General features: G+C 39.1%; 1 protein-coding gene across 5 annotated transcripts in view; it reads right to left on the bottom strand.

The window, feature by feature from the left end:
• LOC109260970 (zinc finger protein 677-like) overlaps positions 1 to 16821 on the bottom strand; it is a 90792-nt gene that overhangs the window by 56845 nt on the left and 17126 nt on the right. For all 5 annotated transcript variants that reach the window (XM_053906278.1, XM_053906281.1, XM_053906277.1 and 2 more), the window contains exons 4-5: positions 4611 to 4670; positions 2458 to 2507 (exon numbers count right to left, since the gene is read on the bottom strand). In XM_053906278.1, the coding sequence (XP_053762253.1) occupies positions 2458 to 2507; positions 4611 to 4670 (110 nt within the window). The remainder of the gene's footprint in view (positions 1 to 2457; positions 2508 to 4610; positions 4671 to 16821) is intronic.

Below are 16821 nucleotides of genomic sequence, written 5' to 3'. Positions count from 1 at the left end.
GTGGAGCTCCCTTAAATGTCTCTCTCCCTCTCTCTGTCTCTGCCCCTACCCCACGTGTGCATGAGCTCTCTCATGAAATAAAGTTACAAAATTAAAACAATAAAATTAAAAATAAATGGATATTTTAATGGAAGTAGAGAATATAACATGGCAGATAGGAGGGTAGTAATATAGGGAGGGAGTAAGTGAAAACATGATTTCAAAGGTGGTACAATTACTGGAGACAATGACTTTGGGTAGTTAAGATGGGTAAGGAGAAAAGAAAAGGCCACAAAGTACAAGTCAGCTTTCTAGAAGGGTTTTGTATGGTAACAAATATCCCTGAATTCTCCTGGGCTTACAAAAACAAACATTTATTTCTTCCTCATATCACTTCTATCATTAGTCACCTCTTGCTTGGTTCTGTCATTTGAGTCTGGGATTCAGGACAGAACTTCAGTCTATGTGGTTATAACTATTCTTGCACCAGAGAGAAGAGAAGGAGCAAACAAAGCTTTGAAAGCTTCTGTTTACACTTAAAATATGCCATTCTACTCACACTGCATTAGTCAAGGTGGCTATAAATTGGGAAGGACGTGTAGTCCCCTCAAAAAGAAGAAGGGTTGTGTAAGTCAAGTGGCCAAGCTTGATATCAAAGAGCAGAGACATATAATCTCACAAGAGGGTGATAATTAATTGGAAATATTACAATGTACGATAGTACAACTTCTATCAGGAATCATTTATCCCTTCTTTGTATTTCACACAAAATACACTTAGGTTTGTCCCGAAAGAAAAAATTTCTACCCAAACATGACTACAGTCACATGGGAGGGTCTCGCGACAGTCTCGTGAGATTCCTCTTGGTTGAGAGCCTGACGTGGAGTCCTCACTCCTAACACATTATGGTGGAACAGAAAAAAACTCAATAAACCCTCCCATTCGGAAAAGAAAAGGAAAGGAGGGACCCAGCAGTCTCTGGTCCACAGCAAACAGGGAGGGGCAGGAATGAGGAAGGATCTTTTCTTAGGTTCTTACTTTTCCCCTGAGAATAGCTTTCCAGTCCTTTGTGTTTCACCGTTCTTGACTTCATGTAGTTACATCTGCTAAAGTGTCAGAAACCCTGTCTTCCTTGCACAACCAGCCGTTTTCCCCGGTGACCTCCTTGCCCATAATGTATATCACCAAACATTATTGCATGATCACAGTTTCCTTCTGGTGCAAACTTGGCACATTGTGGACAGCACAGTATTTTTAAATAGCACTTTATGTGATACCAAACAGCTACATCTATTAGCTACGCCCACCATATTTAGCTAGACATGCCATGCTCTTCGTATTTATTTCAGGGTCATTGAGCCTCTCGGGCCCCTCTAATAGAGCCACGCCTGTGCTTTCCGTTCACTAAGCCATGCTGTCCAAGAGAAGCAATCCCACAGGACCTACTGCAGTCAACGGCAGGTAACTTCATAGGGCATTAATTAGGGCCATGTCTTTCATGTAGACTTTGCCATGATTTTGAATTTTAACTTGTGCTTGACCTCAAAGGATTTATTAATGGTAAGTTTTACCCGCTAGAGATGAGACACAGTTACGTCCTTAAATCCTACTTGCAAATCAGGTCATTCACTTCTGACATCAGGTCTTTCTTGGAATACTGTGTTAAATGCAGCTGAGAACAAAGTGGCATGGTAGTATCTTTTGCTTTCCTGATCTCTATATTGGTGGAATTGATATACAGGGGGGATAACCATCCCCCACCTCGGGAGCATTTGCAAAGTTCTGGGGACATTTTTAATGTCATCATTGCCACGGTTCCACTACTATCTAGTGGGTACAGGCCGGCGATGCTGCTAAATATCCCACAATGCACAGTACAGCTTCATACATGAAAGAGTTATCTGAGCCCCAATGTCTACAGAATAGTATAACTTATACCATGTAAACCTCAATCAAAAGAAAGCAGGAATGTCTATATTAATACCAGATAGAACAAATTTCAGAGAAAACAAAATTACTGAGGATAGAGGGGGAAATTACATGATTGACGGGTCAAACAAGGTGACTTTGCAATGCTGAGTGTATATCCACCAAAGAATAGCTGCAAAATATGTTAACCATCAAATGATAGAACTGAAAGGAGAAACAGACAAATTGACAATTGCAGCTCGAGACTTGTCTCAATAATTGATAGAATAATGACAGAAAGTCAGCAGGACACTGGTGAACACTACAACACCATCAAGTCACATGATCTCATCAACATTTTTATAACACCACCCAAACACAGGAGATTACACATTTTTCCCCCTCAAGAACATATATCAAGACAGTTCTTCTGCTGGGTCCTAAGGCACCCTTCAGCAAAGTCAAAAGAATAGAATCCTAGAGGGTGTTCACTGCCCACAATGGAATCCAACTACAAAAACATAAAGTTAACAGGAAAATCTCCAAACACTTGGAAATTAAACAACACACCTTCCAAATAATCCACAGGAAGAAGAGGAAGACTTGAGGGAAATATACGGCTGCATGAAAATGAAAATACAACATGTTATTATCTGTGAGATTCAACTGAAGCAGTACTAAGAGGGACATTGATGCTCAATGCTTATACTAGAAAAGAGGGACAATATCCAGGAACAATCTAAATTGCAGCAAGAAATCAGAAGGGAAAAAAAGAAACACAAATGAAGCAGAAAGAAGGAAATAAAGGCAAAACAAAAATAAGTAAAACTGAACATAGGAAACAATAGAGAAAATAAAACAAAGAGCCGGCTCACTGAAAAAAATCAAGTTCATGATTCACTAGCAAAACTACCAAAAAATATAAAACATAAATGACTCATAATAAATTAAACAGGGAATATAACTCCAGAACCTGCAGACATCAAAAAGATAGTAAGGAACTAATACAAAACACACATATACTTGAAAACTTAGGGGAAATGGACCAATTCCTCTAAACGTACGCCTTACCACAAATCACCCATGTGAAAGGAATGATAGGAATCCTTTGAACTGCAGAGTAAGTCTGCAATCTGAAAATTCCCTCCCGAAAAAGAAACCTGCAGGCACACAGTGAGTGTTGAGTGTTCCTCAGCATCCATTCCGTGTAGCCAGGTGGACTGGACTGTAGGGACCTCGAAATGATAACCAGCCCTTCCCTTGAACACATACCCTAGATAAGAGCCCACAGAGACAGAAGCAAACGTGATTTCCTGATAGGACTTTCCCAATCTTTCCTATGATAAGCATTCTTCCCCATCTCCCAGGGTCTTCCCCTTGTCCCCTTTTGATAATACCCCCCACACCTCCAAAAGCTTACCAAAACCCTACTCTGTTTGGTTTGAATTGACCATTGTGGCCTTAGCCCAGAACCCTAAGGCATTCCATTGAGGGACCCTGCCCTAAGATCTCTGCCTGCACCCTGTCTTAATCTCCTCACATGACTCCCATGGGTGTGCAGAATAGCTCCCCCACGATCTGTGAGTAATTAACTTCTCTACTTCACTTTCCCTTACAATCTCTTGTTGAACCGTGGCTCACCATCTGACATCTAGGACTCTACTTAACAAATATTAGTACAACAAAGTCACAACACCAATGCTAGACAATTCTATCAAACCTACAAAGAATTAACAGGAATTCTACACAATGTCTCTCAGAAAATAGAAGAGTGAATACTTTACCCAACTAAGCGTATGAGGCCGGTATTAGCGTAATACCAAAACTACACAAAAACATTAAGGAGGCAGGGGGAGATAACTACCAAAGAAATCCCAAATGAAGGTGCAAAAATTCTCAGCAAACTATTAACACTGGAAGTCAGCAATACACAGAAAGAATTGTACACCATGACCAAATGGGTTTATTTGGGGGACAGAAAGCAGTTTCAAATTCCAGCAGTATGAGCCATCATGTTAACAGGCTGGACAGGAAAAATCACAGGATCCTGTCAACTGATACAGAGGAGCATTTGACAAAATTCAACACCTATTTATGATCTAAACTTTCAGAAAACTAGGAACAGAGGGAAATTTCCTACACTCAGTAAAGAACACCTGCAAAAAACTTACAGCAAACTTCATCCCTAATGGTGAAAGACTGGATGCTCTTCTTCAGAGACTGGAAACAAGGCAAGGACGTCCAGTCCACTCTCACCACTGATATTTGACATGTTAGTAGAAGTTCTAGTCAGTGACAGAAGAGGAGTAAACAAAAGTGGTAACGAGAGAAAAGCAAGATAAAATAGCGTAGCTACTTGCAGAAGCCATCATGGTTGTGGTAGGCTGGATAACACGCCCATCCCAAAGGATGGCCATGTCCTCGTGCCTATCACACGGGAGTGTTACTGTAAATGTCGTAAGGGAGTCTACAGATGTGCTCTGGTGAAGATCATGAGGCGGGCGATTATCCTGGATGATCTGGTAAATGCGATATGGTCCCGAGGGACTTATAAGAAGGATGCAGGTAGAGTTACTTATGTAAAGGTTGCTGAAGTGATGACAGAGGTAAACAAGTTCGAAGATGCTATCCTGCTGGCTTCAAAGAGGGAGGAAGGGGACCACCATGAGGCAGAGGATATAAGTGGCCTCCAGACATGGGAAGGTAAGGAAACAAAATCTGACCTGGCATATCCAGACGGAGCACGGCGCTATGGATCCATTTTACACATTTCGCCTCCAGAACTGTAAGAGAATAAATTTGTTAAAGTCATTCAGGCTGTGGTGATTTGTCACAGCATCAACAGGAATATTTTTGAAGTGGTATATATAGAAAATACAAAGGAACGTACAGAAATTTCTAGAAGAATGAAAATTTACAAAGTGTCAGAACACAGAAGCATGCAAAAATCCATTGCATTTCTATATACTAGCAATTTACACATTGAACCTGAAATTAAAAGAACAATACCGGGGTGCCTGGGTGGCTCAGTTGGTTAGGTGTCTGACTTTTGACCTCAGCTCAGGTCTTGATTTCAGGGTCAGGAGTTCAAGCCGTCCATTGGGCTCTGAGCTGGGCATGAAACCTACTTAAAAACAATCCATGTATGATTGCTTAGAAAATAAAAAGTAAAAGAAATATGAGCCCACATTCCAGTGCAGGGACCTGTGGCTCTGAAGACAAGAATCAGTCACTGGGAAATGGCAGAATGGCCTCCAGGCAACTGAGGCCATCATCTCCTTGTCAGACACCAGGGTTGGAATCACGGGGACTCTATCTTATTCATCATTTTTCATTTTTTATTTACTTTTTCATTTACTTCACTGTGTGCTCGTTAACCTCCACACACTTGGTTTCCAAGCACCAGACCACAACCAACTACTACAGTTAAGACGTTTCAAGTTACTTCACTCAAGACTTGAAGGAACTCTTCAGATTTAGCACCTACTTTGTACCTGTCACCATCTCATATGCATTTTTCACGTCACAAGAGTCTCCCAACAACCCACTGATTTATGTATCCCTTGGTGTAAACTGGGAAAAAAATGTAAATGAAACATATAATCTGGGTCACAATGTGTGGAAAGAAAAGATAATGACAAGGGAAAATTGTATAAAAAGAAGAAGTTTTACTACAGTTGAAAATGAACCATGGAACGAATTGTTCAAGACCATACTTTGAAATTCACATTTTAAAATCCTCCGGAAAATTGTTCTAATAAAATTGTTTAGTAACATTTATGATCTAATAAACATTTCCAAACATCTTCATTAAGCTAGGATAAAAATATCTTAAGGCAATTTATCTCAATAGTATTCTATAAGCATATCAACAAGCACATCATACAATGGAATCTAGGTGTACAGAAGGAAAAGGAATGTAACAAATTAGCATGAAGAAAAGTTTGTCTTTCCCAACCAAGAAATAGGAGTTTCAAGACTACATATTCAGTGTATTACTAAAGAGTATCCATTTTTTGGTGGCTGATGACTGACACCTTTTAAGCCTCACCACCACATCTGTTCTGCCCACCTGCCCAAGCTGAGAGAAAAGCCTGGTGCTCCTTCCTTTGGTATCAGCCGGAACTTCAAACCACAGAAGGCATCCTTCCCCCAGCTCCACCCAGTCACCACCCAAAAGACACCAAACCACTCACCATTTCCTGTTCCCTCAAGCCATTTTTTTTTTTTTTTTTTTTTTTTGACCAGCTTGGAAGTCTGTGCTCTCCCTAGAAATCTTAATTACATGTGTTCTCATCACACTTTTAGTGCATGGCACCACCAGTCTCGATATCCAAACCCAACTTTGGTTAGGGTTCCATCTGTTCCAGTGGATGGCCACAAGTGGAAGTTAACAAAAAATGTGTTAGGCAATGAATATGTGAAATTTCTAGTTTAACTATGAAACAAACGTTCCCATTGTATGCTGTTCATTCTAAATTACTTCTTTAGTGCTCCAAGCTAAAAATGATTATTTTTAGCCTTATTTCTGAAATTTTATTTCTGAATTTTTCATGTGTACTATGTTCCTATTTTCACTTTATTTAAACCATGTTAGAAACCATGGGTTTTATTTGGGCACAAAACACATAAAGAAAGAGAATCATATGGTGCAGATTCTTGAATGGGGGGCAGGTTTTAGGGAATCAGAGTCTTGAACTTGCACTGCTGTGGCATTTTTTATTATAGCCACATAAATATCCTGGGGCAAAATGTGGAGAGAACAGCTCAAATGCGAAGTGTTAAGTATATAATCTTCAAACTGTCCATTCTTTTATTCCATCATGGAAGGAAATTATTATAGATTCTTTCAACCTTGAGAGCCTAATGGCACCTTATTACTATGTGTTACAAAGTACTCTATAGAGATGGGATAAAACTATGTTGGAAAAAGAACATGACTCCTTCAGGGTTATGGAGAAAAATTAGTTAAACTTCATTAATGAAAACATGAGACTTGTGATACATTCCAAAGTAAACAATAGCAAAATGTAACGGCAGGGGTTAAGTATGAATCATGCACAAACTGTTCTGGTTCTTTTGATTCAACTGCCCTCTCAGATAACTGCTCTCTTCATTTTCCAAGAAAAGGGAAATGGCATTAATGATCCATCAGTTTGTCATTGACAGTATAGCACAGCTATTCCTATCTTCCCCTGCATTGTTTCTACCACATAATCCGTCCCTAGCAAACAAACTATCACCATCATCTCATGAAAAGGTCAGTCCCTGTAACTCATCTAAAGAAGCGTCTATCTAGAGAAGAATGCCTTGAACATAACAAGCAGGATGACTTCTATGGTGGTTTTGCATTATTCTCTGCCCCTCCCCAAAGCAAATTCACACAAAATTGAATCTGACAACTCCATGTCCTTGTAGTTTAGGGAACATGGATATGAATGGGTCACACCCAAGGAAGTAGGCCCCTTCATCTTATGACTGCTCCTCAGAGACCGTTAGGAAAGGCCTGTAAGGAAGGCTTAAGATCAACAGATTTCAAACTTGAGGGTGAAACTCATAAATAGTAATGTAGCCTTTTCCAGAGAACTCAAATATCTTATACACAGAAAATCATGAGCTACTTCCACATGTCCTTGTTCCCGTGATATAGATGTTTTAACATTTTGTGACATAATTATTCTGCAGTGTGTAACATTTCACATTAATCACTGAGACCTACAGACTTAGTTATTCCAGCTGGATCCAGTTATTCCTGGATTTTCTAATGTGTGGTCTGTTCTGTGAATTGGTCAAAATATTTACCAAAGTTGTAAGGATTTGCAAGGATTCTCACCAGTACAAATTTGTTGTCAAATCCTGAGGACACACAGTTTTTTAAAGGTATTTCCACATTCAGCATATTTGGTATAGTTTCCCCTGAATAAATTCTCTCATTACTCTAAAGGCATGACAATTTATTGAAATTTTATGATATTCTTTACATTTATAAGGTGGCTCTCCAATATAAATCCTCTGATGTTCCACAGTTTTGACCTTGAGGCAAAAGACTTACCATGCACATTAGTTTTGTGTGGTTTGTCTGAAAGGTATATATTTTAATCTCATTGTAAGGCATGGAAAATGGCTCTGCCACAAACATTTACATGGTTTCCCTTCAACATGGACTCTTGTTGCAAAATACTTGGAACTCAAGCTAAGAGCTTTGCCACACTCACTGCATTTATAAGGTAAATGCTCTAGTATGTTCCTGCAATTTTGATCTTTGGGTAAAATCCTTGCCACACACATTACACGTGTGTGGTTTCTCTCCAGGAGATTTACTCATATCTAGTGAAGAGTACTAATTTAAAACTTTGCTACATTTGTTGGATTTGTAAATATGAACGATTTGGTGAACCCTGAGTTTAAGGCAATATCTAAAAGCCTTGCCACATTCAGTACATTTATAAGGCTCTCTCCAGTATGGATTATCTGATGACTGGTGAGGGGTGAGCCTCGAGTAAAGGCTTTGCCACACTCATGGCATTTGTAAGGTTTCTCTCCAGGACGAATTCTTTGGTGAATCCTGAGGTCAGACCATTGTCTAAAAGCCTTGCCACATTCAATACATTTGTATGGCTTTTCTCCAGTATGAATTTTCTCATGAAGTCAAAGGTGTAAATCCCTGCTAAAAGTCTTGCCACACTCATTACATTTGTTAAGACCTCTCATCTTACAAAAGTAACTTCTGAGTCTACTATAAAACATGCAATATTCAGCGCATCTAACAGCACTAATTTGCTTTTAAATAATTCAGCTAAATTAGCAGCATTTTTCCAACCCTGTGAGTAGACTCACAGAGTTTATATATACAAGGATGCCTGCTCTGTTTCTATAAAACGTACTACTAGAAGTCCTAGCCGTAACAGATAGCCGCCCCTGCAAAAAGAGGAAGAGAGATAAAAGGTATTCAAATAAAAAAAAGCATAAGCAAAATTACCTCTGTTCACAGCCAGCATGATATTATATGTAGAAAATCCTGTGTATTACACACACATACACAGACACAAAACATGTAACTGCTAGAACTGAAGAATGAATCTAGAAAAATTGCAAGAGAGAAAACCAACATGCAAAAATCAATTGTGTTGCTACACATTATCCATGAACAATCCAAAAAGGCAATTGAGACAACATTTCCATTTACAATAGCATCAAAAGGGATAAAATAATTAAGCTTAAATTTAGCCTAGGAGGAAAGATTTGTACACTCTTACTAAAAACATTGCTGAAGAAATTTGGGGAGAAGACACAAATAAATGCAAAGATATTCCAAGTTCATGTATTGGAAGACTTAGTATTGCCAAGATGTCAATACTCTTCAAAGCAATCAACAGATTCAATACAATCCCTAATAAAATCTTTTGATGAAGTACATGATCCTATCCTAAGATTCATATGGAATCTCAAGGACCACTGCATAGCAACAACTTAACAAGAACCACGTTGAAGGTCTCACACTTCCTTATTCCAAATTTATTAAAAGCTAAAGTAATCAAAACAGTGTAGTACTGGCATAAAGAAAGACAGAGACCAGCGAAATGGAATACAGATGTCAGAAATTTTTCTGTATATAGTAAATGATGTTCCACCAGGGTATTAAGAGCACTCAGTGGAGGAAAGGCAGTCTGTTCAATGAAAGATCTGAAAAAACTGGATATCCACATGAAAAAAAAAAATGTAGTTGGTTCATTATTTTACATCATACACAAAAATTAGCTCAAAATGGATCAGACACCTAAACTCATGAGTCATAAAACTAAAATTCCCAGAGGGAGTAGTCAAGATGGCGGAAAAGTAGGGGGACCGGGATTTCCCTCCTCCCTCAAACACAGTTGTATTGAAGTCAGAACACTTAGAACACCCAGGAAATCAGTCGGTGGAGTGACAGAATAATCTCCACAGGTGCACTGAGACAGCTCAGCAGGACAGAGGTGTGTGTTTGCGAATCGGGATAGATAAAGCTGTGGGCAGCATAGGCACAGGAGGGGAGGGGACGCCTTCTGTAGAGAGACAAAAGGAAGAGAAAGAGAGACTGTGGAAGTGTGAGATTGTACTTGGACAAGAGAAAAACCTCCCTGCACGAGGGGCAGGAGAACCAAAAGTTGGGAGAAACCAGTTTCTATTTTGCAAACAGCCTTAAAGCTAAAGATGAGAGTTTTCAGGCATGCACGACTTTCTCTGGACCAGAGCTGCTGCTGTGAGCGCCTGGGATGAAGGGCAGCCGGCCCAAGGTGCAGCAGGGATTTTGGGAGAACACTGGGAGAGAGCAGTCCCTTCCCTCGAGTACTGTGGGAAGAGGGTTTATTGCCCCCAAGGACAAAAGACCCTGCCAGTGTCAGCCACCAGCCCTCTGTCGGCTGCGCAGAGTGGCTCTGCCTCAAAACCAGATCTGTGGGGTGCTGGATTCTTTAAGACGTTGGGTTTTCAATCCCAGCACAGCACCCAGGAGGCACGGGAAACTGTGAAGCAGGACAGGCAGACCACCTACTTTACTCTGTGAGGGCTCTTTTGGGATTTTCAACTGTGTTTTACCCATTTCCTTATTACTGGCACCTGGCAGGTAGTAGGTCCTCCATGGATAAAAACATAAGACAGTAATAATGCGCGGGGGGGGGGGGGGGGGAAATGCATTCTTTCTAGCATGGAATATTTTAGTGCTCACATTTCATTAATTTCCCATTGGAATAAATATAACATATAACTTGTATAGAAAGTAACGTTATTTTTGTGCCCCATTACATCAAATTCATGAAAAACAAACAAAACCACTGAACAATGTGGTTTGAGACACATGGTCCAGGGAGGAGAGACTGGGGTGTTATCATTTATCCCCCTATCACTAACATGGTGAGGCTTCAGGGAACAAGACAGAGCCCCTAGTGGAGGCAGGACCTGCTTACACCAAACCCTGCCCCTCTGTGGCTGGTAACTGCTTATCTACTGGAATGAGACTGACATTGAACAAGCAAGATGGACTCTCCTCCAGACCAGCAAAGCCATCACTCCCAGGCACTGACAGACAACTGGCCTGTGGTTTTGTGTATTAGTCTGTTTATTTTTTGAGTTTTTAATTATTTTTTCTTTTTTTTCCTTCCCTTCTCTCTTCTTTTTCTTTCTACTCTCCTCTTTTTTTCTCCCTTTGGATTCAGGTTCAGTTTCTGATCTGCATATATGTATATATATATATACACACACACATACACATACACACATACATACATACATATATAGTCTTTTGTTCCCTTTCTTTCTCTGTTCTGGTTGTTTGATGAGGTATTTTTATTCTATTCTCTTTCACCTTTTCTATATCTCCTTCTTTACTTTCTTCTCTCTCTCTCTGGATTAAGTCTTATATTTTCTTTGATTCTCTGCCTGATCTTTTTTTTCTCGCCCCTTTGATTTCTCTCTCTGTACAGGATAAGTTCCCCCCCCCTTTCCCCCCTTTTTTTCCAAATCAAAGCACACCTAGTGGAAGGTCCAAACAATCCACCACTATGAGCGGTGGGATTGAACAGCCAAAGCCGCAACAACAGAGTGCACACAACACACTCTAAAAACACTTCCTGAAGTGCCAGATTCTGGACAGTGTATGACCCCTTTTTATATTTATTTTTAAATTAAAAAAAGTTTTTAAATGTTTATTTATCTTTGAGAGGGAGAGACAGAGCATGAGCAGAGGAGGGACAGAGGGAAAGAGGGAGACACAGACTCCAAAGCAGGCTCCAGGCTTTGAGCTGTGAGCACAGAGCCCGACGCAGGGCTTGAACCCACAAACCATGAGATCATGACCTGAGCCAAAGTCGCTTAACCAACTGAGCCATCCAGGTGCCCCATGACCCCTTTTTAATATAGTAGTACTTGCAGGTGCAGGACACACAACAAGCTATTAAAACACATAAAAGACAAAAACCTAGCCAAAATGATGAAATGGAAGAATTCTCCTCAAAACAAATTCCAGGAAGAAATGACAGCAAAAGAATTGCTCAAAACAGATTTAACAATTTATCTGAACAAGAATTTAGAATAGTCATAAGACTAATAGCTGGGCTTGAAAAGAGCATAGAAGCCAGCAGAGAATCTATTGCTGCAGAGATCAAAGACTTAAGAAATAGTCATGATGAATTAAGAAATGCTTTAAATGAGATGCAAAAGGAGATATAGTGACAGCAAGGATGGAAGAAGCAGAGGAGAGAATAGGTGAGATAGAAGATAAAATTATGGAAAATGATGAAGCTGAGAAAAAGAGGGAAAAGAAATTACTAGACCACGAGGGGAGAATAAGAGACCTAAGTGATTCAATGAAACAAAATAATATCTGTATCATAGGAGTTCCAGAATGAAGAGAGAGACAGTGGGGGGCAGAGGGTTTATTTGAACAAATTATAGCTGAGACCTTCCCTAATCTTTGGAAGGAAATGGACATCCAAGTCCAGGAGGCACAGAGAACTCCAATGAAAATCAACAAAAGCAAGCCAACAACACAACATATCATAGTGAAACCAGCAAATACAAAGAGAAAGTTCTGAAAGCAGCTAGGGACAAATGGGCCTTAACCTACAAGGGTAGACACAGAAGGGTAGTAGTAGACCTGTCCACTGGGACTTGGCAGGCCAGAAGGGAGTGGCAGGAAATATTCAATGTGCTGAATAGGAAAAACATGCAGCCAAGAATCCTTTACTTTGCTAGGCTGTCATTCAGAAGAGAAGAGATAAAGGCTTTCCCAGACAAACAAAAACTAAAGGAGTTCATGACCACTAAACCAGCCCTACAGGAGATCCTAAAGGAGACTCTGTGAGTGAAAAGCAGCAGAGACTACAAAGACCAGAGCCATCATCACAAGCACGAAACATATAGATAACACAATGAAACTAAATCCATATATTTCAATAATCACTCTAAATATAAATGCACTAAATACCCCAATCAAAAGACACAGGGTATCAGAATGGATAAAAAACAAAACAAAACAAGATCCACCTATATGCTGCCTACAAGAGACTCATTTCAGACCTGAGGATACCTGCAGATTGAAAGTGAGGGGATGGAGAACCATCTATCATGCTAATGGATGTCAAAAGAAAGCCAGAGTTGCCATACTTATAACAGATAAACTAGATTTTAAAACAAAGACTGTAACAAGAGATGAAAAAGGCATTATATCATCACTGAGTGATCTATCCATCAAGAAGAGCTAACAATTGTAATTATTTATGCCCCCAACCTGAGGGCCCTCAAATACATAAATCAATTAAACACAAACATAAATAAATGTATAAATACTAAAACTGTGATTGTAGGGGACTTTAATACTCCACTGTGCTGCAATGGACAGATCACCTAGGCAGAAAATCAATAAGGAAACAATGGCTCTGAATGACACACTGGACCAGATGGACTTAACATATATATTCAGAACTTTTCATCCAAAAGCAGCAGAATACATACTCTTCTCAAGGGTACATGGAACATTCTCTAAAATAGATCACATATTGGGTGAAAAAAAGCCTTCATCAAGTACAGAACAGTCCTCAACAAGTATAAAAGGATGGAGATCATACCATAAATATTTTTCAGATCATATGAAACTTGAAATCAAAGACAAGTAAAAAATTGAAAAGCCCCCACATACATGGAGGTTAAAGAACATCCTAATAAAAGAAGAACAGGTTAACCAGGAAATTAAAGAAGAAATTTTTTTAAATATAGAAACAAAAAAAATATATATATAGAAGTAAAAGAAAATGAATGCATGACAGTCCAAACACTTTGGGATGCAAAGGCCATCCTAAAGGAAAATACACTGCAATCCAGGTCTATCTCAAGAAGCAAGAAAGGTCACAAATACAGAACCTAACCTTACACCTAAAGGAACTAGAAAGACAGCAGCAAAAAAAAAAAAAAAAAAAAAAAGCCCAAAGCCAGCAGAAGAAATGAAATAAAAAAGATTAGGGCAGAAATAAATAATATAGGATCCAAAAAATTAGGAGAGCAGATCAATGAACCTAAGAGCTGATTTTTTGAAAGAATAAACAAAACTGATAAACCCTTGGCCAGACTTCTCAAAAAGAAAAGAGAGAGAACCCCAATACATAAAATCATAAATGAAAGAGTAGAGATTACAACCAACATCACAGAAATACAATTACTAGAGAATACGATAAAAAATTATATGCCCCAAACTGGACAATATGGAAGAAATGGACAAATTCCTAGACACTCACAAGCTACCAAAACACAAAAGGGAAGAAATAGAAAATTTGAACAGATCCATAACAGGCAAAGACAATGAATCAGCTATCAAAAATCTAACAAATCAGAGTCCTGGGCCAGAAGGCTTCCCAGGAGGAATTCTACCAGACATTTAAAAAGAGTTAATACCTATGCTTCTCAAGCTGTTCCAAAATATAAAAATGGAAGGAAAGCTTCCAGACTCACTCTATGAAGCCAACATTACCTTGATCCTCAAACCAAAGACCCCACTAAAAAGGAGAATTACAGGCCAATATCCCTGATCAACATGGATGCAAAAATCCTCAACAAGATACTAGAAATTGAATTCAACAGTACATTAAAAGAATTATTCACCATGATCAAGTGGGATTCCTTCCTGGGCTGCAAGCCTGGTTCAATATTCACAAATCAATCAGTGTGATACATCATATTAATAGAAGAAAGGATAAGAACCCTATGATCCAGTCTATAGATGCAGAAAAAGCATTTGACAAAATACAGCATCCTTTCTTAATAAAAAGCCTCAATAAATTTGGGATAGAAGGAACATACCTTAACATCATAACAGCTATATATGAAAGGCCCACAATTAGTATCAATCTCAGGAAAAATTGAGAGCTTTCCCCCTGGGATCAGGAATACAACAGGGATGTCCACTCTCACCACTGTTGTTTAATAACACAGTGTTGGAAGTCCCAGCATCAGCAATCAGACAACATAATGAAATGAAAGGCATCCAAATTACCAAAGAAGTCAAACTTTCCCTCTTCACGGATGACATGACACTCTACATGGAAAACCCAAACACTCCACCAAAAAACTGCTACAATTGATACTTTAAATCAGCAAAGTACCAGGATATAAATCAATGTACAGAAATTGGTTGCATTTCTCTACACCAATAATGAAGCAACAGAAAGGGATATCAAGGTATTGATTCCATTTATAATTGCACCAAGAACTATAAAGTATCTAGGAATAAACTTAACCAGAGATAAAATATCTGTTTGCTGAAAACCATAGAAAGCTCATGAAAGAAACTGAAGAAGACACAAAGAAACAGAAAAACATTCCAGGCTCATGGATCAGAAAGAACAAATATTGTCAAAATGTCTATACTACCTAAAGCAAGCTTCACATTCAATGCAAACCCTATCAAAACAGGACCAGCATTCTTCACAGAGATAGAAAAGAAAGACCTAAAATTTGTACAGAACCACAAAAGACCCCAAGTAAGCAAAGTAATGTTGAAAAAGACATCAAAGCCAGAGGCATCACAATCCTGGAGTTTAGTCTAGCTTACAAAGCTGTAATCATCAAGACAGTATGGTATTGGCACAAAAACAGACACACAGACCAATGGAATACAAGAGAGAACCCAGAAATTGACCCACAAAAGTATGGCCAACCAATCTTCGACAAAGCAGGAAAGAGTATCCAATGGAAAAAAGACAGTCTCTGTAGCAAATGGTGCTGGGAGAACTAGAGAGAAACATGCAGAATAATGAAACTGGACCACTTTCCTATACCATACACAAAAATAAATTAAAAATGGATGAAAGACCTGTGAGACAGGAAACCATTAACATCCTACAGGAGAAAACAGGCAACCTCTTTGACCTCAGCTGCAGCAACTTCTTACTTGACATGTCTCCTAAGACAAGGGAAATAAAAACAAAGATGAGCCACTGGGACCTCAACAAGATAAAAAGTGTCTGCAAAGCAAAAGAAAACAATCCACAAAACAAAAAGGCAACCGAAAGAATGGGAGAAATTTGCAAATGTCATACTGGATAATGGGTTAGTATAAAAAATCTATAAAGAACTTACCAAACACCTGAAAAACAAATAATCTAGTGAAGAAATGAGCAGAAGAGATGTACAGATAGTTTTCCAAAGAAGACACCCTCCCATGTCCAGAGTCCGCTTATATTCTCTGCCTCATGGTCCCTTTCCTCCCTCTTCAAAGCCAGCAAAACAGCATCTTCAATCTTGTTTACCTCTGTCATCACTTCACCAACCTTTACATGAGTAACTCTACCTGCATTCTTATAAAGACCCTCGGGACCGTATCACATTTACCAGATCATCCAGCATAATCACCCACCTCATGATCTTCACCAGAGCACATCTGCAGACTCCCTTACAACATTACAGTAACACTCCCAGGTGATAGGCACGAGGACATGGCCATACTTTGGAATGAGGGTGTTATCCAGCCTACCACAACCATGATGTCTTCTGCAAGTAGCTACACTATTTTATCTTTTCTCTTTACTTTTGTTTGCATCTCTTCCCTTACTTCACTGACTAGAACTTATAAAAACATGTCAAATATCAGTGGTGATAGTGGACATCCTTATCTTGATCTCAGTCTCTGGGGAAAAACATCCCATCTTTCACCAGTAAGTATGAAGTTTGCTATAAGATTTTCACAGGTGTTCTTTACTGAGTTGAGGAAATTTTCCTTTCTTCCTAGCTTTCTTAAAGTTTATAGCACTGAATTGTATCAAATGTTTTTCTGTATCAATTGACAGGATCCTGTGGTTTTTCTTGTCCAGCCTATTAACATGATGGCTTATATTGACTGGAATTTGAAACTGCCTTCTGTCCCTCAAATAAATCTATCTAGTCATAGTGTACAATTCTTTCTGTGTATTG

The sequence above is a fragment of the Panthera pardus genome, unplaced genomic scaffold (genome assembly GCF_024362965.1).
Source record: "Panthera pardus isolate Hobbes unplaced genomic scaffold, ASM2436296v1 HiC_scaffold_18, whole genome shotgun sequence".
Lineage (NCBI taxonomy): Eukaryota > Metazoa > Chordata > Mammalia > Carnivora > Felidae > Panthera > Panthera pardus.
The sequence above is the reverse complement of the archived record's forward strand: the minus strand, read 5'-3'. Positions and strand labels throughout refer to the sequence as shown.